Here is a 22,239-nt window from a genome sequence, read left to right on the forward strand (position 1 = left end):
AAGAAGAAAACCGGTTGAAGGCGCTGGCACCACAGGTAGCAAAAGGCGCCATATGGTAGCCATTTTATGCTTACATCTACTACAGTGCCTAGACCATACTTGTAAGTATATTCTAGGCACTGCACATCTACTCTCGATTATGGGAGCGCCAGCATTTTTCTTTAAAAGCGAAGCTGTTTAAGCCAGCCGTAAAACGTGCGCGTGTCACGAAAAGCCAGCCGTGCGGTAGCCATGGCAACCAGCAACCAGCTCGCGGAGCGTCGCTAGCTATGCTCTAGAGTGACAGAGAAAATGAGGGCGAGAGAGAGCGCGCGCGTCGCGCGCTATGCTCAGGAGAGAGAAAGAGAAAATGAGAGTGAGACAGAGAGAAACTAATTTTAGCAGCACCAAGGTGCTGCTCACGCCAACCGCGCTTCTCTGTTTCCCCGCATTAGCGCCGAATGATCGCGGTGTCTGTGACTGCTACAGGTGCCTCTGGCGTCGGCTCGGCCTTAAAGCCCCTGAATGAAAAAAAGTAGCGCCATCTCCTCTCTCCTCCTCCTGCGCCGGCGTTCACTCTCTTTTCTGTCGACCGTGGCTCCCCCTACGCGGTGCCGAACTAGCAGACGCTCTCCGAATCAAACGCTGTGGCTACGTGTCGCTCGCGCTCTTGAACTCGTATTTTGATCGGAATTTTTCGCGTTACGTTATGACTGGCTGCCGAAACAACGAGAGGACGCATAAATGCCGTTGCGCTTAGATGGCTGTACTATTAGCGGTTATACAGTGAGCATAAAGCCTCTAAGTCGGGCTTTAACTGAGCCATGCCACGCGTGACCTCGGCGTTGGTTCATCTCCGCGTTTCAGTAGCTGCAGTCACTCTTTGGCCAGCGGCTAACGTGCACAGCGGGCCTCTAACAATGACTACGCTTCGGGAGTGAATGATCCACCAGCTGTATATATGCAGTTGTCTTACAGGTTTCACTGACTAGTGAGCTACCGATCATTCGGCGGAAGCGGTCCGTCGATAATGAGGCTAGTGGCTTCGCTCGCTTGCAGGAAGCCTTACACTACTCCACAGATTTTTTCTTCTTTTTTTTGCGTACTTGAGTAGCGCGGCAGTGGTCATCTTACAGGTGTATGCGAGGCTGCTTTTGCGGATCATATTGCCGCTTGCATGTGCTGCGCGCGGGTCCGAGAAATTCTACCGTGCGTATTGTATCTACTATCTTATCAAATGCAGAGCAGAAACGATTAGTTAACATCCAGGTTTATCCTGGCCACTGACAAAGCCACGCAGGAATGAGTTAACTCTATAATCAAGGGCGTTGCAATGTGGATAGCATTGCTGCCAGCAGACGGTAATGTCTTTGAAGTGCACGGTGTATTCCGTTTGGCAGGCGGCTTCCTTGGCTTCAGCTGCTTCCGATGAACGAAGAGCGATGGAATGGCTTGACGCTTCAATTTTTTTGTGCCACAGCTCTGCAGAATCACCGGCTCAAATTGATCATCCGTGAAGTGATCCTGCGCAAACGTGAAATCAGAAAACAAGGTCACCGTAAAACCTCGCTCCTTCAAGTATAAGGCGTAACACAACATTCCCGGCACAAGTTATTATCGCCGGGAAGTCTTGTATACGGTGTTCCTTTTTTAGCTCGCCGCCAGCACAGGTACTTATCTCTTGTTCTGCTACGCAATACATGACTAGAATACTGAGCACACTTTTCACGCGCAGCATTTTCTACCATTTTCGAGATAGTTATCGGTCCTCGAGGATCTAGGACAATAGCGACAAGTTTTAGCGACAAGAACATTGATCTTCGCCGACCACCGAGTTGAGTTTTTGCTGAAGGCGCAAAGTCGCCCTAACTAAATAGCCCTAATCGTCTTTCCGCAGGTAAGCGCCCATTTTTCCCTAGGTACCGTCACCGCTTCGTAACTGCGATACACTCAAAACGTGCCGTTCGCATACATTCAGGCCACACAAACACAACGCCATGCATTGTATAACCGAGTCAATAAAAACCACGTGCGTTTGAGGACAAGATGAAATCCGGCCACGAAAGTTGCAAATGCAGCGCGAACATGCAGCGGGAACAGTGCGGCACTTAGGAGGGAGAAAAACTAACTAAGCCTCACACAGCAAGTGGCAGCATGTGAGATTACGGATCATTGAAGAATCGCTCGCTTACCTCACACAGCCGGGACCATTGTGTTGGGTTGAAATCAGCGCGGCTGATTCTTTGAAGCCAGACCTTCCTCTGCGCCGCGTCTCGCTTCGCTGATGCAATCCGGAAGAGTCGCTTGGCGTCTGTTTCGCGTGTTCTGCACCCGAATGCCGAGCAACACGGCATCGCGAACACTACGCCTTAAAAGCGCAAAGGAGACGCCATGCGTGGCGCCTCCATACACGGCTCGCAATGGTCTGGCACCGCGATGGCGGCGGGAGCAAAAAACAAGCAAGAAAAAAAAGCGCGCGAGAGCACGTGACAGCATTCGGCCAATCGGAGGGCCGAGCGCCGAGAGAACGGGCAGGAGAGGAGGAAAGCGGCAATCTTCAATAGATGTCGCTACTTTTTTTATTGAGGGGCTTTACTCGGCCTAGCTCCCGCCAGCTGTGCTCTACAGCGCATGCGCCGTGACGTCATCCCGGCATGTCGTCATCCCTGCTGCGCGCCACCCGTGCCCTGTGCGCAGCTTTCAGCCCAATTCCCCTACGTGTGCTCGGATTGCAAAAGTTTCACGAGCCGTTCCCCTCTGCCACGGACCACGAGGAAATGATTATGCACTTCGTATAACTTAGCATCACTTGGCATTACTTCGTATAACTTAGCATCACTTGGCACAGCCACGACCAGCTAGGAACAGATCAGCTCCGCTGTGTCTCTAGCCTTGCGTCACTAGTACAAGCTATTAAATTTATTTTAGTATCCAATTTCATGTTTATTGCCAGAGCACAGAGCAAGCTGCCATCGAGGCACGGGACTGCCGATAAAATGTTCTAGCCGAGTAAGATTCATATACATAATTACAAAAACTAGTTTTTGTAATTGATATGAAGTGCTCGGCTAACACGTGTGAAACATGATTGGTTCTTTTATGTTACGTCATAGGCAAGTAGCATATATATATATATTTCGTTCTCTGAAATAAAGGCAGTCGTGCGTTTGCACTTGGGCCGTCTCCGTCACTCTGTCACCCGCTACAACAGTGGCGACGAGGGTGACCACCCCGCGGAGCCCCCGTCACCAACAGAGGCGTCTCGGAAGCGCTGGGAGTCCTGCTGGTTACTTGAAGTAATCGAGTCTACAGAGCGTCGGCGGTCATGGCCCTGGCTACGAACCTCGGTAACCCAACTTTCGACGAAAATCAAGATAAGTGGGATATTTACTTGACTCGATTGGAAGCATTCTTTGAAGCGAATGATATTAAGACAGATGATAAGAAAAGGGCGCACTTGGTTTCGACACTGTCAACGAAGACTGTAGGCATTCTGGCTGGACACAGCGCCCCCCGGAAAGTAAATGACCTGAGTTACAAGGAAGCACTTACCTTCCTAAATGACCATTATGCGCCGAAGTGTAATGAGGTTGCCACAAGTTACAAGTTCTTTGCAAGAGACCAGGCCGCAAACGAATCTGTCCGGGACTATGTTGTTGAGCTACGCAAGCTTGCAGATAAGTGTAACTTCGGCACCAGCCTTGACCGCATGTTACGGGACCGCATTGTTTGTGGCATCAGAAATCGTGCGGTGCAACAGACGCTGCTTGAAAGAACTGTGCTCACACTTGCCCAAGCCGAAATGATTGCCACAGTGGCAGAGACAGCCGCACTCGAAGTAAGCGCCATGACCAGACCTGATAATGAGGCAGCGGTGTGCAGTGTAGCGAGAAAATCACGCCGATATCAATCTTTCACCAAAGATAAACAAATCCATACTGATTGCGCACGCTGCGGAAACTACGATCACGAAGCAAGCGACTGTCCGCATAAAAGAGAGCAGTGTTTTCGCTGTCGGGAAAACTGGTCATTTCGCAAGGAAATGCCGCTCCCAATCGGGGCTCCGGGCTGGTCGTAGGCGCGATGGCAGCGCTAACGCCGCAGTTCATTATGAGAGCGCGGTATCCGAAACTGAGGAAAGCGATATTTCAACAGTCTTCACATTGCAGGAATCACGAGAAAAGAAATGTTCGCTCCAGGCGTTCCGCAGAGTTATCCGCTGGGGTGGAGTGCCCTTGTACATGATTATTGACACGGGATCACCGTTTTCTATCATTCCGCAGGAGCTGTATCTAAAGCACCGTCTGAGTTGTCCACGCTTATCGAAATGCAAACACACGCTCAGCTGTTACTTGGGCAAGCTACCCATTGTCGGTGAACTGCACCTTCAAGCCCATTTTGCGGGGAAGGCTGTACCTGCCACACTGATTGTTGTAGGTTGTTCGGGCCCCAGCCTTTGCGGAAGGGACTTAATTCAAGCGTTTTCGCTTCTGCCGTCCGGTTTTCTCGCTACGGTTCAGTCGACGTCAGCAGATCCCGACAGCCTCAGGACCGAGTTTTCTGCCCTTTTTGAGCCAGGGCTTGGAAACATTCAGGGACCACCTGTGAAATTCCACATTAGAGAAGACGCCCAACCGAAGTTCCATAAGGCGCGGTCAATCCCTTATGCTCTTCGTGAAAAAGTGGAAACGGAGCTGGACCGTTTAGTGGAACAAGGCATATTATCGCCCATAGCACATTCTGAGTGGGCGGCACCAATCGTACCAGTTCTGAAGAAAGACGGGTCCCTTCGCATCTGCGGCGATTTCAAAACCACAATCAATGCTGCCTGCATAACTGAGCAGTACCCTTTACCGAACATTGAAGACATTTTTGCGTCACTACGTGGGGGATCGTCTTTCACAACACTGGACCTTAAGGATGCATATAACCAACTTCCTTTGGATGAGGAGGCGAGAAAGTTGGCCGTGATAAACACTCACAAGGGTTTGTTCTGTTATAACCGTCTTCCGTTTGGAGTTGCTTCGGCTCCGGCGATTTTTCAGCGGCGCATGGAAACGGTTCTGGCCGGCCTTCCAGCCGTGCAAGTGTATTTGGACGATGTCTTGATAGCGGAACGTGAAGATGGTAATGGCTCAGTGCTCCGGGACGTTTTGCGCAGGCTTCAAGAGAATGGTATCAAGCTGAAAGCCGAAAAATGCCATTTTTGCAAAGACTCCATCGTCTACCTGGGCCATCGCATCGACAAAGACGGCTTGCATCCGCTTGAGAAGAACCTAGCAGCAATATGCGACTCACCACGGCCTACGAATGTGAGCGAACTGCGCTCGTTTTTGGGTCTGTTGACTTATTATCAACGGTTCTTGCCACAGATGTCAACGATGTTGGCCCCGCTGTATCTTCTGCTTGAAAAAGAGCATAAATGGCAGTGGGGAACGTCCCAGGAAAATTCATATCTCAAGGCTAAACAAACACTCCTGAGTTCGCCAGTTCTGACGTATTTCGATCCCAGCCAACCTGTGCGCTTGGAATGTGATGCGTCATCCTCGGGTCTAGGTGCCGTAATTTCGCACCGAATTGGTAAACTGGATAAACCCATTGCCTTCCGTTCACGCACGCTAACACACTCCGAAAAGAATTCTCAGCTCGAGAAGGAAGCTCTCGCACTGGTGTTCGGAGTAACAAAGTTTCGAGACTACCTGTTGGGCCGCAAATTTGTATTGGTCACGGACCACCAACCACTAGTGGGACTTCTACGAGAAGATCGACCTGTTCCCCCAATGGCGTCGGCACGTATTCAGAGATGGGCTCTGTTTCTAAGCCAATATCAGTACCGCATCGAGTACAGGGCCGGCAAGGAAAATGTCAACGCGGACGCACTCGGCCGTTTGCCTGTGCCGATACCAGATGCTTGCAAATCGGGCACCTTACCAGAATATGTGCTGTCTTCAGAGAACCTTGACAGCTCGTGCGTGCCAGCGGGTGCCATACGGGCGCTGACGAACGCAGATGAAGACCTCAGTGTTGTGCAGCACTTTGTACTTAATGGATGGCCTAAACGCATGTCACCGTGTCACAATCACCTTCAACCTTATTTTTGCAGAAGGCTGGAGCTGTCAAGCGCAGAAGGCCTGCTCTACTGGGGTCATCGCATCGTCGTACCCCGCAAAGCTCGAGTCTCCATGCTCGCTGAGCTACATCGGTCCCACCAGGGTGCATGTGCGATGAAAAGACTGGCTCGTACGCTGTTCTGGTGGCCTGGGTTGGATGGTGAGATTGAAAGCCTTGCACGTTCGTGCATCTCTTGTGTACAAGCGCAGCCAATGCCTCATCGCCAGGCTCCTATCTGTTGGCCAGAAACGGGGACCAAGTGGGCACGGCTTCACATTGACTATGCCGGACCAATAGAGGGGCGCATGCTGTTGATAGTCGTCGACTCCCATACCAAGTGGATCGAGGCACTTCCCGTCAGGTCGGCGACCACAGAAGTCACAATCGCGCGGCTTCGCGAATTGTTCGCTCGTTTTGGCTTGCCGCAAACAGTTGTATCAGAGAACGGGCCTCAGTTTGCAAGCCAGCAGTTTTCCCAGTTCATGACTGCCAACAACATAACTCATCTACACAGTGCGCCGTACCACCCACAATCTAATAGTCTCTCAGAGCGCGCGGTCCGCACAATAAAGGATGGCCTTCTCAAGCACTCTATGGTGAACGATCTCGAAACAAAACTAGCACGAGTGCTGCTAGGCTATCGACGTACCCCACTACCGTGCGGCAAGTCTCCATCAGAAATGCTACTGAACTACCAAATTCGTTCACGCTTGGATGCTTGTGTCCCTTCTCTACCTCCAAGTTACTCGCAGCCTCCCAGATTCCAGCCCGGGGACCAGGTCTGGGTGCGCAACTTTGGCCAAGGGAGGCGTTGGCGGCCAGGCATCGTCAAAAGCACTGAGGGTTCACGGCTGGTAACGGTCGACACTCCAGATGGTCTAGCCAGGCGTCATTTGGACCAAATTTTCCGTCGGGCGCCTGTGTCGCCCGTGGCCCCAAAAGCGGAGGCTCCCGACACACTTCAACCCAGCCCGGACAACAAGAATCGGCCGACGTCAACGCGAGAAGGCCGGTCCAGTCCGGCTACTCCAGAACCAACTGGCGCCGTGCCTGTTCCTTCGACAACACCTCCAACATCCCTCCCAGCCCAGCAGGCTCCCTGTTCCCCAAGTCCACCGGTCTTACGGAGGTCTACCCGACAACGAAGACCCGTGCAAAGGCTGCAGTTTTAAGAGAGGGAGAAGTGATATGAAGTGCTCGGCTAACACGTGTCAAACATGATTGGTTCTTTTATGTTACGTCATAGGCAAGTAGCATATATATATATATATATATATATATATATATATATATTTCGTTCTCTGAAATAAAGGCAGTCGTGCGTTTGCACTTGGGCCGTCTTCGTCACTCTGTCACCCGCTACAACAGTAATAGTTATAATTATAGTCCTGTTGTTCGAGAATGTGATTGTATAGGAAACACATATTACGCATAACCCATGATAGTACACTTTCCCTAACGGTGCTCGTCCACTTCATTACTTAACAGCCGTCGTGAAATCCTCCTCTCTCGTCGGATTAATAAATTCTCGCTTAGTTTCTTTCAAATGATCAATAAATGTGTCATGTAGATGCAGTTTCATCCTAATTAGCTATCGAAATGTCATTCTCGAATAGCACTCTTGTGTTTTCGTTCTCATTGCCCCAATGCGCATATCTCTGAAATAGATTGCCCGAGTCCCTTAGACTATAGCTAGTCGGTATAGCGCGCTCTAAATGAACTTAACAGGCGAAATCGACTTCCTGTGGCCACAACGAGGTTGCGCGCTCCACCCTAAGGGATGGGCCACGGAAGTTCGTGCCTGCGGGGGCTTCCAGCAAGCTGACGTTTTTCCGTCCTCCTCGCACTTTCACTCTTTCAAGGCGCAGTTGTTGCGCTGCGCGTGGTTTGGTTTAACGTTCGCGTTTTAGTTTCACAAAAACTGGAGAAATGGCTATCCGATCTCCTGTCAGACGCACTTCCACGTAACCAAATTGTCATTGTCCGGCGACTGTTTGATTGACCACATGATTCTGTATATCACCAATCAAAAAGCTATCCGTCCTCCGGCGATCTGCAATTACTACAATCGGCATATTTCGTAGCGGAAACCATTCGTGTGGTGCAGTGCCTCCGATAGCAGTGCGAACAGCTTGCTTCATAAAAGTAAACCATTGCGGCGGTCTTCTTCCCACGTAAGATTCCTAGAGTTCGTCGTTGATCGAGAACTGCAACAGCCTAGCGGTGCTAATCTTCGCAAAGCACAAGAAATGCAATAGGTGGTGCGGAATTACTATAACAGTCTTCAAGTGACGCGTTGGTGTTGCCGAGAGCAGTCGACGAAAATCGCCGTGAAGATACACTCCGAAGTCTTCGCACCAGAGCAACACCCGCCGTGGTTGCTCAGTGACTATGGTGTTGGGATGCTGAGCACGAGGTCGCGGGATCGAATCGCGGCCACGGCGGCCGCATTTCGATGGGGGCGAAATGCGAAAACACCTGTGTACTCAGATTTAGGTGCCCGTTAAAGAACCCCAGGTGGTCCAAATTTTCAGAGTCCCCCACTACGAAGTGCCTCATAATCAGATCGTGGTTTTGGCACGTAAAGCCCTATAATTTAATTTTAATCAGAGCAAACTCGAGTGCCTGACTTTGGGGTTTGGAGCGCAGTGACTTAACTCCCCAATTTCTTTTTTTTAAACTTCCCAACGTCGTCGCATAAACAGTACAGTAAATAAATACAGTACTAAACGACCAGCGGGACCAATGCACCATATTCAAAGTGTGATATGACGATTTATTAGACGTCTCACGCAATCGAGGCAGTCCACGAACGCTGATGGTGCGCACAGCGACAGACGCAAGAGCACTTCTTCCTCTTCTTCACTACAATGGCCCCCGGAAAAGAAGATGAGCCATCCTGGCGACCTACGGCGTAGGTAGGATCAGGGGGTCATAGTATGGCTTAAGTCGGCTGACATGAACCGTGTCACGTCCGCGATGTCTAAGGTCGTGTGATGGCGTCACAGGCTCGACAACGTAGTTGACAGCCGAAGTACGGTCGATGACGCGGTAGGGACCATCATAGCGTGCAAGAAGTTTGGTTGAAAGGCCAGGGCTGTGAGGTGGTATCCACAACCAAACAAGGGAACCAGGCGGAAAATGTGGTGTAGGCACGTTACTGTCATGCCGCAGCTTTTGGCGACCTTGGGCGGCGGTCGTAAGGGTACGGGCGAGCTGCCTACAGTCCTCTGCGTATTTGGCGGCTTCAGACACTGGCGTGCATTCAGAAGCGTCGGGTCGGTATGGGAGCAGGGTGTCCATTGTACACGAGGGCTCGCGGCCATATAACAGAAAGAATGGCGAAAAGCCAGTGGTAGCTTGTGTGGCGGTATTATAGGCATACGTGACGAACGGCAAAACAGTGTCCCAGTTACTGTGGTCCGAGGCAACGTACATAGTCAACATGTCACCGAGTGTGCGGTTGAACCTCTCTGTCAAGCCGTTCGTTTGCGGGTGGTAGGCGGTAGACTTGCGGTGAACGATGCTGCATGCAGCGAGAAGGGCTTGTATTACTTCGGACAGGAACACACGCCCCCGGTCGCTGAGCAGTTCGCGTGGTGCTCCATGTCGAAGAACAAAGTTCCGCAAGATGAAGAAGGCAACGTCACGCGCAGAAGCCGCCGGAAGTGCGGCAGTCTCGGCGTAGCGCGTCAAGTGGTCGACGCCTACAATTATCCATCGGTTACCCGAGGAACTGTAGGGAAGTGGCCCGTATAGGTCTATGCCGACGCGATCAAATGGCCGGGCCGGGCAGGGGAGCGGCTGTAACTCGCCAGGAGGGCGCTGTTGAATTTTACGCCTTTGGCACGCCGTGCAAGCGCGTACGTACTGGCGCACGAAGTGATACATGCCGTGCCAGTAGAAACGCTGCCTCAGCCGAGTGTACGTTTTCAGAACGCCGGCGTGACCATTATGAGGAGCGTCATGGAAATAAGCGCATATGTCAGTACGCATGTGTCGTGGTATCACAAGCAGCCATTTTCGACCATCAGGCAAATAATTTCTGCGGTAAAGGACGTTGTCGTGGACAGCAAAGTGAGCGGCTTGGCGACGAAGTGTTCGAGAAGAGGGTGTGACGGAGGGATCGTGGAGGAAATTCAGCATAGTTGAAAGCAGGGGATCCTTACGCTGCTCGGCCGGCATATCAGCGACGTTGATCGTGGACATGGATGCGAAGGGCGTTGACACTGAAGCCACATCGGAAGGTAGCGGTGATCGGGAAAGCGCATCGGCGTCGGAGTGCTTTCGGCCCGATCGGTAGACAACGCGGATGTTATATTCTTGTAAGCGAAGTGCCCAGCGGCCGAGGCGACCTGACGGATCTTTCAACGAGGACAGCCAGCAAAGGGCGTGGTGGTCGGTAACAATGTCAAAAGGGCGACCATATAGGTACGGACGAAATTTGACGAGAGCCCAAATAAAGGCCAAGCACTCTTTCTCTGTGACAGAGTAGTTGGCTTCTGCCTTCTTTAAAGTGCGACTCGCATATGCGACGACGTACTCGTCGTAGCCGTCTTTCCGTTGCGCTAGGACTGCACCAAGTCCGATGCCACTGGCGTCCGTGTGTAGCTCTGTTGGCGCTGTCGGATCGTAGTGTCGAAGAATCGGCGGCGAAGTAAGTAGACGACGTAGTTGCTTGAAGGCGTCGTCACACGAAGTTGAGCACGCGGAGATGCCGCTGCTAGCCGTAAGCAAATTGGTCAGTGGTGCGATAATAGTGGCAAAATTGCGCACAAAACGCCGAAAGTAAGAGCAGAGCCCTATAAAGCTGCGGAGTGCCTTAAGAGTGGTGGGCATCGGAAACTCTGCGACCGCGCGAAGCTTGGCTGGGTCAGGAAGTACACCATCCTTCGAAACAACGTGTCCCAATATTGTTAACTTGCGGGCAGCGAAACGGCACTTTTTGATGTTGAATTGGAGGCCGGCAGAGGTGATACACGTCAGGATCTCACGCAAGCGAACGAGGTGCGTCGGGAAATCGGGCGAAAACACGACAATATCATCAAGATAGCATAGACATGTTTTCCACTTGTAGTTACGAAGGATAGTGTCCATCATACGCTCGAAAGTAGCGGGCGCGTTGCAGAGCCCGAATGGCATTACGGTAAATTCATACAAGCCGTCGGGCGTGACCAAAGCGGTCTTCTCACAGTCGTCTTCAGCCATCGGCACTTGCCAATAGCCGGAGCGAAGATCCAAAGATGAGAAGTACTCCGCGCCTTGTAGGGAGTCGAGGGCGTCATCTATCCGAGGCAGCGGATACACATCTTTACGAGTTATCTTATTGAGCCGACGGTAATCCACACAGAAGCGTATTGAGCCGTCCTTCTTGCGTACTAATACTACAGGAGACGCCCAAGGACTCTGGGAAGGCCGAATGACGCCACGATGCAGCATATCGTCGACTTGCTCGGTAATGATTTGTCGCTCGGCTGCCGACACGCGGTATGGCCGCTGGCGTAATGGTGGATGGGAACCAGTGTGGATGCTGTGAGTGACGGTCGCCGTACGTCCCAGGGATGGTTGGTCGCAATCAAACGACGAGCGAAAATTCTGAAGAAGCGCGAGGACTTGCTGGCGGTACGCAGGTGGGAGATCGGCGTCCAAGGCAGATTCGAGAACGTCTGACGACGACGACAATGATGATGATGATGCGCACAGCAATGGAGAAGTGAGGGCGTCGAGCTCATAACAGGCCATGTCGTCGGAAGTATCGAGAATGTGAAGCGGGTCAAGGGGCTGAACACGACCAAGGGATTCTCCACGCAGTAAGGTCACAGGGGATTGAAGCGGGTTACACACAAGCATAGTGGATAATCCAGATACAGTGTTGAGGACGGCAAATGGTAGAGGGAGAGCCTTGCGACGTAGAAAAATAGGCGATGGTGTAAAAAGCACCGTAGCGTCTGGCGCGGCGGAACAAGATACGGGCACAAGAACCGACATTTCGGGTGGTATGTTCGTATCGGAGACAACTGTGAGCTTGGCGGCTTTACTTTCAGAAGGGTCAGGCAGCGAGGCTTCGGAAAGCGGGAAAAGCGCCACTTCGGCCCGAGCACAGTCGATGATGGCACGATGGTGAGACAAGAAGTCCCAGCCAAGAATGATGTCATGTGAACATGAAGGAAGCACGAAAAATTCAACAACATAAACTACGTCGGCAATGAGCACTCTTGCGGTACATTGAGCGAGCGGTGCCATATGCTGCGCACTCGCGGTACGCAGTAGCAAACCAGACAACGGCGTGGTGACCTTGCGGAGCTTACGACAAAGCTTTTCGTCCATAACAGAAACCGCAGCCCCAGTATCAATAAGCGCAATTGTGGCGGTTCCTTCAACCAAAACGTCCAGTAAATTGTGTGGCGACTGTGCAGGCCTTGTAGAAGTCGCGAAGCTGGCAGTTCGTGCCTGCAGAACTGCAGCAACTAGTTTCCCTCGCTAGGTGACTGGCGACGACGTAAGGGGGAAAGCGAGCGACGACGTGGTGACGGAGAACGATGGTTGCCGAAAGGGCGTCGAGAAGACGGCGGATACTCTGGGTCGGGATGCATGGAATTGCCGGTAGCATCGTGGGAATATCCATACCCAGGCGTTGAGACAGCAGGGTTAGAAGGTGGCATGCGACGATGGCAGAAGCGCGCGACATGGCCGGCGAAACCGCAAGCGAAACATATGGGTCGGTTGTCGCGTGTGCGCCAAGGGTTCTGAATTGGGCTTCGAGGCGGAATAGGAGGCGACACGGGAGTTGGCATTGCTTGAGGTCGCACTGTCGCAGGAAATGCGAATGTCGGCGGCGCAGGTCGCGCTGCGACTGCGGCATAGGTCAGAGGTGCCGCCACGGGAGGACATGGTTGAGCCAAAGGTAGCGAGTCGGCAAGTTCCTCGCGAATGGCTCTCCTAATGGGAGCAGCCAGAGATGTGTCAGGCTGTAGGGGTCGATCGCTGAGAGGCAGCATAGACAGTTGGCGCGCCACCTCCTCACGAATAAAATCCTTAATCTGAACGGAGAGTGAGGATTCAGGCGAGGAGTTGGAGGGAAGCGTGAGGCCCGAGAGAGAGTGGCCGGGTGCAACAGCGCTGCGCGCAAGGACCCTCTGGCGACGCAGCTCATCGAAGCTCTGGCAAAGAGTGACGACAGCTGCGACAGATGAAGGGTTTCGCGCGAGAAGCATTTGAAATGCATCGTCCTCGATGCCCTTGAGGATGTGCTTCACCTTGTCCTCTTCACTCATGGTAGAATCGACGCGGGCGCAAATATCGACGACATCCTCTATGTAACTGGTGTACGTCTCGCCGGGCTGTTGAGCGCGCTGGCGTAGACGCTGTTCAGCACGGAGCTTTCGTAAGGCTGGGTGGCCGAAGACTTCCGTGAATGCTGCCTTGAAAGCGGACCAGGTTTGGAGGTCCCGCTCATGATTGCGGAACCAGAGGTTCGCAACGTCAGCAAGATAGAAGATGACGGAACGTAACTTCGTCGGGTCATCCCACTTGTTGTTCTCACTGACGCGCTCATAAGTAGAGAGCCAATCTTCCACGTCAGTCTCACCGGCTCCGCGGAAGACGGGGGGGGGGGGGGGTCCCGCTGCCGCTGGACGGCACCGCAAATGATGGGCGCGGCGGAAGCTGCTGGCGGATTGTCGGTAGGCTCGAGCATGGTAGCGGCTGAAGCAGTCGGCAACGTTCGGCTGCGAAGTTCCAGGGTGAGGTCGGGGATTGCAGCACCTTCCACCAAATGTGATATGACGATTTATTAGACGTCTCACGCAATCGAGGCAGTCCACGAACGCTGATGGTGCGCACAGCGACAGACGCAAGAGCACTTCTTCCTCTTCTTCACTACAAAAGGAACATATACTTGTCAAGAACGAAGCAAATATATGTAAAATAATATGTAACTTAAATTAACAATCGGCAATCATGGTTGTACGGACAGTGTAAGGATACCAAGTGACTATAATATATTGGAATGTCATACGGAATCGCACACGAGCACCCATGCATATGATATAAAAAAACGCATTTTCGACATAACGCCAACATGGAATGAGACTCTGCTCCATTGATGAATTGTTCTTGGAGAAGTAAAATACATGCTGAATAGGTGTTGTGCATGTAACTTATTGTGTAATCTGCCAATAAATTTGGTAATGTATTATCACTTGCATGTTTTACAGACTTCCACCAAACAGCTATCGTATTTTACTTTCCAGACTATTCCCTTTGTGACTAACCAATTTACAGTGCCGTGAAACGTAGAAACTAGGAACTGGAATCTTAAAACACTATTAACAAAGTGAAACAAATTCAAAATGACATGCGGCTCCCCACTGTCATTCTGACGCTTAATATACTTCATACGCAGAAACTGATCTTACCATGAGGCTACAGATAATCCCCAGGAGAGACAGTGTGTATGTTCTGCCCACCTATTATTCTAGTTTATTTTAGCGCAATGGCTAGCTTGAAGGATTCTTCTTCTTTCTGGGGTTTTACGTGCCAAAACCAGTTCTGATTATGAGGCACGCCGTAGTGGAGGGCTCCGGATTAATTTTGACCACCTGGGGTTCTTTAACGTGCACTACAACGCAAGCACACGGGCGTTTTTGCATTTCGCCTCCATCGAAATGCGGCCGCCGGGGCCGGAATTCGATCCCGCGACCTCGTGCTCAGCAGCGCAACGCCTTAGCTGACTAAGCCACCCCGGCGGGTGCTAGCTTGAAGGATAATGAGTTGCCTGAAGACATCTGTCCTATACTACAAAATACAAAGAACCCACGCCTTTTATTTCTAAAGTACTAGGCAACGTATGCATTGTTTTTCGTGTTCTGTGTCCTCTCAAATACAACGTTTATCAATGTTGTAGTATACATGCTTCTTTATAATATTAGGTATCTTCATTCAAACTCATATATATTGTCATTTTGCGTCTTTTACAGGTGTGTGTTCTTGGTAATTGCACTTCTAAAGCCGAATTGAAAGCCGAATGAACTAATGAAGAACCACTTAATAATCGACTTAGTCTTAACCATCTGCATTTGATATAATAAAATAGAAAATGCACCTGCTTCTCTTCACTACAGAACGAAACCGATCAGTACTTTCGCAGTCAGTCAATTGTTTTACGCGGCAAGCTCATTTTTGCAGCAAAAGCACAGCACACTATAATAGCTTTTTGTAACCAACAAATTTGCATGTTGTCCTGCTGTCATAATTTTGCCATGACAAACACCGCTCTTACTTTGCACGAAAAATTGCTAACAACTCTGCATTTCTTTTATAGAAATAGACATGTGCAACTGCTTTCAGCGAGTGGCGACGTTGAAAAGCGCCTTTGTTTTCCCAAATCTGAACTCGGCCTGAGGGCATTGCGACACCGCAATTGCCATAAAAGGAAACGTATGGGCTGATAACAAGCGCCGGCCTTTCGGAACAAATGAAGCGCGATTATCGACTGTTCGGGATAACAAAGGCGCTCACGAACATCACCTCTGGTTAAATGCAGCAGACACAAGTTGGCATGTTTATAAGGCCGCTCACGATCCTGGGCACGCTAGCTCGGACCCATCAACCGCCGCGAGGTGTCGCCCGCAGACCAAAGACGTTAAAGCCCCTATATATAAAAAGTAGCGCCATCCACTTCCCTCCTCCTCCGTTCCACTATCGCGCTCGGCGCCACCAGCGCGATCCAGGCGCCATATCTACAGTGACGCCGCCTGCGTCGGGCCTGCCGTGGCAGACGACAGCTAACGCGCTACCAGAGGAAATCCGAGGAAAACTTCGATCGCGCCCTGCGGAGTTTTTGAGGAGCGATTTTGCTTCGTCAGTCAGTAACTGGTCTTAATAATGCCGTTTTGGAAGGAGCAACGCGACAATGCGAGACAGCGCAAATATCAAGTGTGCAGCAAGCGTTTGCGCACGCCGTATGGTAAACAAAAAAAAATAAAGCCTTTTGCCCTCGCCTTGTAGGTTGCGGCAACTTAAGGGGCAGCAGCATGCCATCACAACGAAGTTCTTGTCCCTAACACGTTTGATCCGTTTGTGCGTAGAGCACTTTCGTCGCACAGGGTCGAGAATGGCAGTCGGAGCGCGCTGGAGAGAAAATAATATTGACCCTTTTCGCGGAGCAGTTTGCTCTAGAGGAACGAGATGGCACTTTCGGCCGCGCGCCATACGTTGCCTCAGCGAATGCGCACGAACACGTAACCATTACTGCTTCTGCCCTGCTACCCTGCGATCATTTGTCGAAAATGCAACTGGGTGTGCGCTAATGCACTGTGCCCAATTCATACTGCAAAATGTGTAACGATAAAGGGAAGACGTGGGCTGTAGTTCGCTGCAAAAATAGTGATTCACATATTAATGAATGGAATCAACCTGTGTCACCACTGCTACATAAGGACTGCCTGTGTTGCCGCCCTTCGCGATGCACGGCTTTCCTCAAGGATAAAAAAAAAAAAATATTTCATCCGCCTGCGCTGTATAGCGAACCTCCAAAGAAAGGACTTCAACTCCGGAACGTCGGCACTTGGGATTGAGTACCGCTCGTTACAAAATGAAGTAGTTCCACTTACAGGAATAGTAAGTTTCCCGCACGTTATCTACACACCCTTAGGCTACGTTCACACTTTGTCTAGGAGCTGTCGGAAGAGGCAAAATCTTGCAAAAATCCACCTGCCTAGGCGGCAAAACAGGCAGAAAAACAAGCGGCGAGCCAAATCGGTCTCGGACCTATTTTTTCGCCATGGCGAAGCGGAAACGCGGCTGAAAGTCGTTCTGCTCGACCGGAAGCTACACTAGCATGTAAACAACCGGTCGTAAAATTGAACATGGCACCAAAAGTGCAGGCTGCAATGCTGATCGACGCGATCAAGAACCACCCCTTGCTCTACGACAAGAGTTGTACTAAAACGTACTGTCAGCAATACTCGCGATAGTATTCAATGTCGCGCGACCGGAGGTGCGGCAACGAAGCTTTGGCGTGACCCAACTTCTCGCGCTTTTGCAAAGCCAGGCGAAGCCACCACCACCGTTTCCGAGGTGCCCACGTCTTCCGTTTATTCATTGTCCATTTCAATAAAACAAGTAGGTAGAAGTATAAAAGCCATTTATTCTTCCACTTCCATGGCAGACAATAGTTAGGCAGATTCCTGGTTGGCGCTCTATAATTCTCCTCGCACGTGCACGGTATGTTGCAGAAGTCGCCGGGTGTTTTTCTCGTCGCGACGATAGATTGGGAGCGTAGGTCTCACGTAGGACGCGCAGGCTTTGGCCAGCCCCAACACAAGGGCCAGCCCGGGTTTTAGCTTTGGTGTCCTAGAGGCGCCGACAATAATACGAAATGATGAAATGTTATTACAACTTCTAAATAAAAGCTATTAAAGAAATATAATGACGCCTAGGCACAAACCTGTGACTCAGCGCTACCGCGCCCGTGTGAGGAGAAACACGGAACGCCAACGAGGAATTTACCGAAAGTCGCAGATGACACGCGAAGTTGCGCAAAATGATAACTTTTGATGACGGGTGGGTCAATGAATGAACATACCGCTCGAAATAATGCGATAATGAGCGCCACCACGCCGATAACGTACGCAGACTAGATGGATGTGGACGAAAGCGGCAGGCGGTGGTAGCAAAACAAATGTGAACTTGGACATGCGCGGAAAAGATTTTCCGGCCGCTTTGGCCTTTCCGCCCGCTTGCCGCTTCCCAAGTGTGAACGTAGCCTTACTCTCACGAAAACTTACGCCCACCCTATCGCCAACGTGTGAGTGAATAGGCGCACACTTGAATCAATGTGCCGAAGCATGAGTGACGGTGACTACACCGACAAACACGAAGGTTGGAAGCTGAATGTTTCGTGATGGTCCACAGAGTACGCGAGGGACTAGCGATAATACGTCTTTGCTACGAGCTACCGCAAAGTACAGAACTTTACATTCCAAGCCTTTGTGCGCAGCAAGAACAATTTATCGCAGCAGAGCACACCGTGAGTGATTACGCTGAAAATAACAATCAGATAGTGCCGCACCCATCGAGGAACTTTACTGAGTCAGAAATATGACAAGCCGCTGGTTCAAAATGTTTGTCAAATAAAAGAACGCAGAGCACACTGATCCCGATTTAATTCATAAGCGGAAAGTTTGGACAGCTTGGAATACATTTCTAGCCTCGTTTTTAGTACAAGCACCGTATACACTGCTCGCGCCGTTTGGACAAGTCGTAATGGGCTCTAAAAGCACTTACATGTCCTCTAAAGCTGTGACCAATGCTTCGTGTCGTCTACACAGTCACCGTCTACGATATGCGTCGAAACGGAGGTTTCCTGCGCCGCACCGGCGTCACGCGCTTGCATCGTAAACGCGGAGGCAACGGAGGCGGCTGAGGCAAGCAATGGACGCGTCACCACGTGATCAAACATGGCAGCGCCCACGGGAGCGCCGCGAAATGGGTCAATACAAAAGCGCAACGCGTGCTTCCACGTGACACGGATTGGCCAATGGGGGAGCGGAGGAGGCTGGGGCGACAGGAGGCGGCGAGGAGGAAACGCCGGGGTGAGCGCGGTGGCGGCAAGATCTAAGAATGGCGCTACTTTTTATCTATAGGGCCTTTAAAAGACGTAAGGTCCCTGTATTTTTCAAAGGTAGCGCAAACTCCTCCTCTCCGCGCCGTTTCCTCCTCACCCCTCCCGCTCGGCCGCCATTAGTGAGCGAAGCGCGCGGCCGCTACCGCCCCCTTCATTTCGTGCCGCATGCGGCGCGTTGAAGCGCTTGCAAGGTCGATCCACATAGGTCATAGAGTAACATAGGCTCGAGTGGCCACTCTTGTAATCCCTAAAAGCGGCCGAGCTACGCAGCTTCATGCCGCCCGCTAGAGGGCAATACAACACTCCCTGTCTCCAAGGTTTTTAGACGTTTATAAACTGCGCAAGAAAACGAAGACACAAGAAAGAGAACACACACGACACCACGAGCGCAGACTGCCAACTGTTTATTTCTGGGATAGCAAGCAGCATATATATCACTCATGATCCTGAACACGTGCCCCCATTGCCATTGACACATGTGCCGATAAACACAAAAAAACAAAAAAAGAATATATCTGCTGTATAACCTTGTAAACAGGATTGCGACAGGCGATCACCAAACTAACCAAGAGCCGTTCTTGCTGCGTCATCAAATGAGGGAGAGAAAACCGTGAGCACGTGTTGACGCAGCAAGCACGGCATGACCAACTAGCCCCATAGAGAAAGGAATTCACAAGAGGGGACACTCCCTTAGGGCCCAGCGGCCGAATTGACTGCAGCGTGCCAAGCGGTCGGCGTCAATCACTTCCGGTTTCGTTTTTGGGCGCGCGTATTTTGAACGCAAGCTAGCACGCCGGCTGCGCCCCCCCCCCCCTTTTTTCCTGTTTTTTTTTTGCTCTTCGTGCAGAATCGGTTTATTATTTAGTACAAATGTTTGCGAACGATCTCGTAAAGTCCCATCGAATCTGTGCCACGTGCAATTTCACAAAGTAGACGCAAGACCTTTTGTGCAATGAGGAAATATTTATTTTTGTCTATATAAAAGCTCGCTCCGCGCTTTTTGTGCGTTCATCCAACGTTGTGACCCCAGAAGGTAAGGCCGTAGTTTCTGTATGAAGCTCCACCGGACGGCACCAGCTGAAAAAAAGTAAATTACAAGCATGTTACATTTACAAGTACGTAACAGCATGTTACAAGCATGTGTCATTTTGGTATCTAGACATAGCAATACTGCGTGTAGAGGCGAAACGTGCGAAAGCGGGGAATGGGCGGCATTAAAAACAAAAGAAATTCGCTTTTACATACATGGCGTAGAAAATACCCGACTCACCCCAAACAATACCATAAAATATGAAAACATCTGATTTCCAAGCGTTCCCCCATCTCCGGGCATTTCCTGCATTTTGGCAGCACAAATACACGAGCGACTTCGCGTTTCCAAAACTTGGCCTCGGGCGACGCGACGGTACGCTACATACATAGAGACGGACGCAACAGGCACTCAAGACAAGTGCGTGGGTGCAATGCCTTTTTTTCAGAAGTTTCTGATATGTTCGTCGGCGTTATGTTTCGCGCGTTCTGCCGGCGCCAGCAGCACACCCCATGTTATCACTCTTGGCAGTCGCCCATCGCGTTTTCAACAGGCGTGAGTACCGAAGAAGGTATAGTATTGTTGCGGAGCCACAAAAAACGTCACACACTTGTCCCTCTATAGATTCATTACACGCCAAACTAACTTTATCACCACGGCCGAGCTGCTTATAGCTAACTCGTCACAGCGCGCTGTGCGGCCAGCGTGCCTCAAAAGTACCCCAGAAAGTAACGAAATTACTTTTCCGTATGTCTGGCGTCAGAGAAAGCTACACAAACTTCTCCTAGCAAGATGCACTAGACTACGCACCACGGTCGAGTTAGTTCTTGCTAACTGCGCCCTGTGTGGCTCAAAAACCGAAATAGTTACCATAATCCCTAGGAAGCATCGGAAACATGTCTCAGCACGTTTCATTTACTCAAATTAACTGCGCCAGGACGGCCGAGAAGTTTTTCGCTAACTGCGTCTTAAGTCTCGGTCCCGTGCCGTAAGCCTAATTGCGTCGTAGACTGTGAAACAAGATTTCTCACCTTGCCGTAGTCCAATAGTGCAGTGGTGTCTTGTCCCAGTGCAGAAGGAACGCACGAATACGCCGGGAGCCCACGAAACCAGGCTACATTAAAAAAAAGGGGGGACAGACGGGTCGCCGCAGGCGAGCGCTCAAGCGCGCGCGCGACCGCACTCGCTGACTTCGGGGGAGTGTCTGGCGGATGACGCATGTATCTGGCGCGTCATGACCTGTGACTAGGTAAGGCAAGGAAAATAAGTCGCAAAGCTTAAGTTCATTTATACGCAAAACGTTTTAGTTTTCGCAGCAAAGAATTTAAAAAATAAAACCAATGCCTTTTAACTTAAGTTCACTTTCTTTTTTTTTTCGATGCTCACGGCAGCTAACGTTCGGTGTCAAAAGTATAGCGTGACGTATGGTGACGTGTTTCCTGTTGCCAGTTTTTGCCGAGTGTCCCCTCTTGCTGAATTTCTTTCTCTATGGTAGCCCGCCAGAACGTCCTACTGTCTCCAAGGGAACGCGCGTACTACTTATCTATTGCAGTAACTTTTCTATAGTGCACTATACGTCTACTTGTCTATGTGGCTGTAGACGTAGACGTTATCAACGGGATCAGCCGGCCGTGAGCGGTGGATGATAAGACTAGTATAAAGAATAACGCATCGCTACAAAACATCGGCCATGGTGTGATCAGGCAAGGCGACGCTACAAAGATGTGCGATAACGTCGGCGTGGTCTTTGCTGGGTTTGCCTGCCAGAACGTGTCTGTCTGCTTGGCTGCTGCTTGGTAAGAAGGCCTTCATTACGTTCTTTTTCCCTTCATTACTTTGCAAATTGCTTATGTATTTGTCGCATTGGGCTGTTCGGCGCAGAGAGCTTTTTGTGTACTACACTTCGCGCATGATGTTCGTGGATTGCTTCACATTATGTAAGAAACAGCAATTTGGAATGCTGCGCAGCACGTTTGCGAGAAAATCGTTTCTGGGCGCGAGAAAGTGAGTCTGCACACGCCGGAATACGTAGTCTGAATTTAATGCACCTGTGTTGCACTTGTGTGAAAGAATGCAGTTATGCTTAGGATCGTTATTCGTGGCGTGCGCAGATTGCTTGAAGCCTTTGTTACGAGCGCAATTAGAGAGAACTTGCGAATTGAGAAGAATGTTTGTAAGCTGTGGCTACGACGTATTCTGAATAAACACTCCTGCCTCAGTGGCGCATGCGTGGCACCGAAGGTTGCTTTTTTGATAGCTGCGACAATTGCACGTGATGCTTTTCGCGAAAGGGCGATCTGAAGTGCGTAGGTGAAAATTTGTGCGAAGGCAGGAGAGAAGACATGAGCAATACTTTTTTTTTCAGGTCATGCCGACCGTAGTCAAGTACTACGGGAATTACTGCTGTGTTGCATGGCAGCACATGGAGAGAACGTGGGTGGCTAACAACTTCAGTGAGTAGCCTTCATTACTTGTTAGCTATGCAGCCCGA

At 50.7% G+C, this 22,239-nt stretch overlaps 1 protein-coding gene across 1 annotated transcript in view; it reads left to right on the forward strand.

Annotated features, from left to right (window-relative positions):
- LOC119449113 (A disintegrin and metalloproteinase with thrombospondin motifs 13-like) overlaps positions 1-15,181 on the forward strand; it is a 104,942-nt gene extending 89,761 nt beyond the window's left edge. The window contains exon 9 of the mRNA XM_049666654.1: positions 15,069-15,181. Coding sequence (XP_049522611.1) covers positions 15,069-15,119 — 51 coding nt within the window. The 3' untranslated portion in view covers positions 15,120-15,181. The remainder of the gene's footprint in view (positions 1-15,068) is intronic.
- The last annotated feature ends 7,058 nt before the right edge of the window (positions 15,182-22,239 follow it).

Source organism: Dermacentor silvarum, chromosome 4 (genome assembly GCF_013339745.2).
Source record: "Dermacentor silvarum isolate Dsil-2018 chromosome 4, BIME_Dsil_1.4, whole genome shotgun sequence".
Taxonomy (NCBI): domain Eukaryota; kingdom Metazoa; phylum Arthropoda; class Arachnida; order Ixodida; family Ixodidae; genus Dermacentor; species Dermacentor silvarum.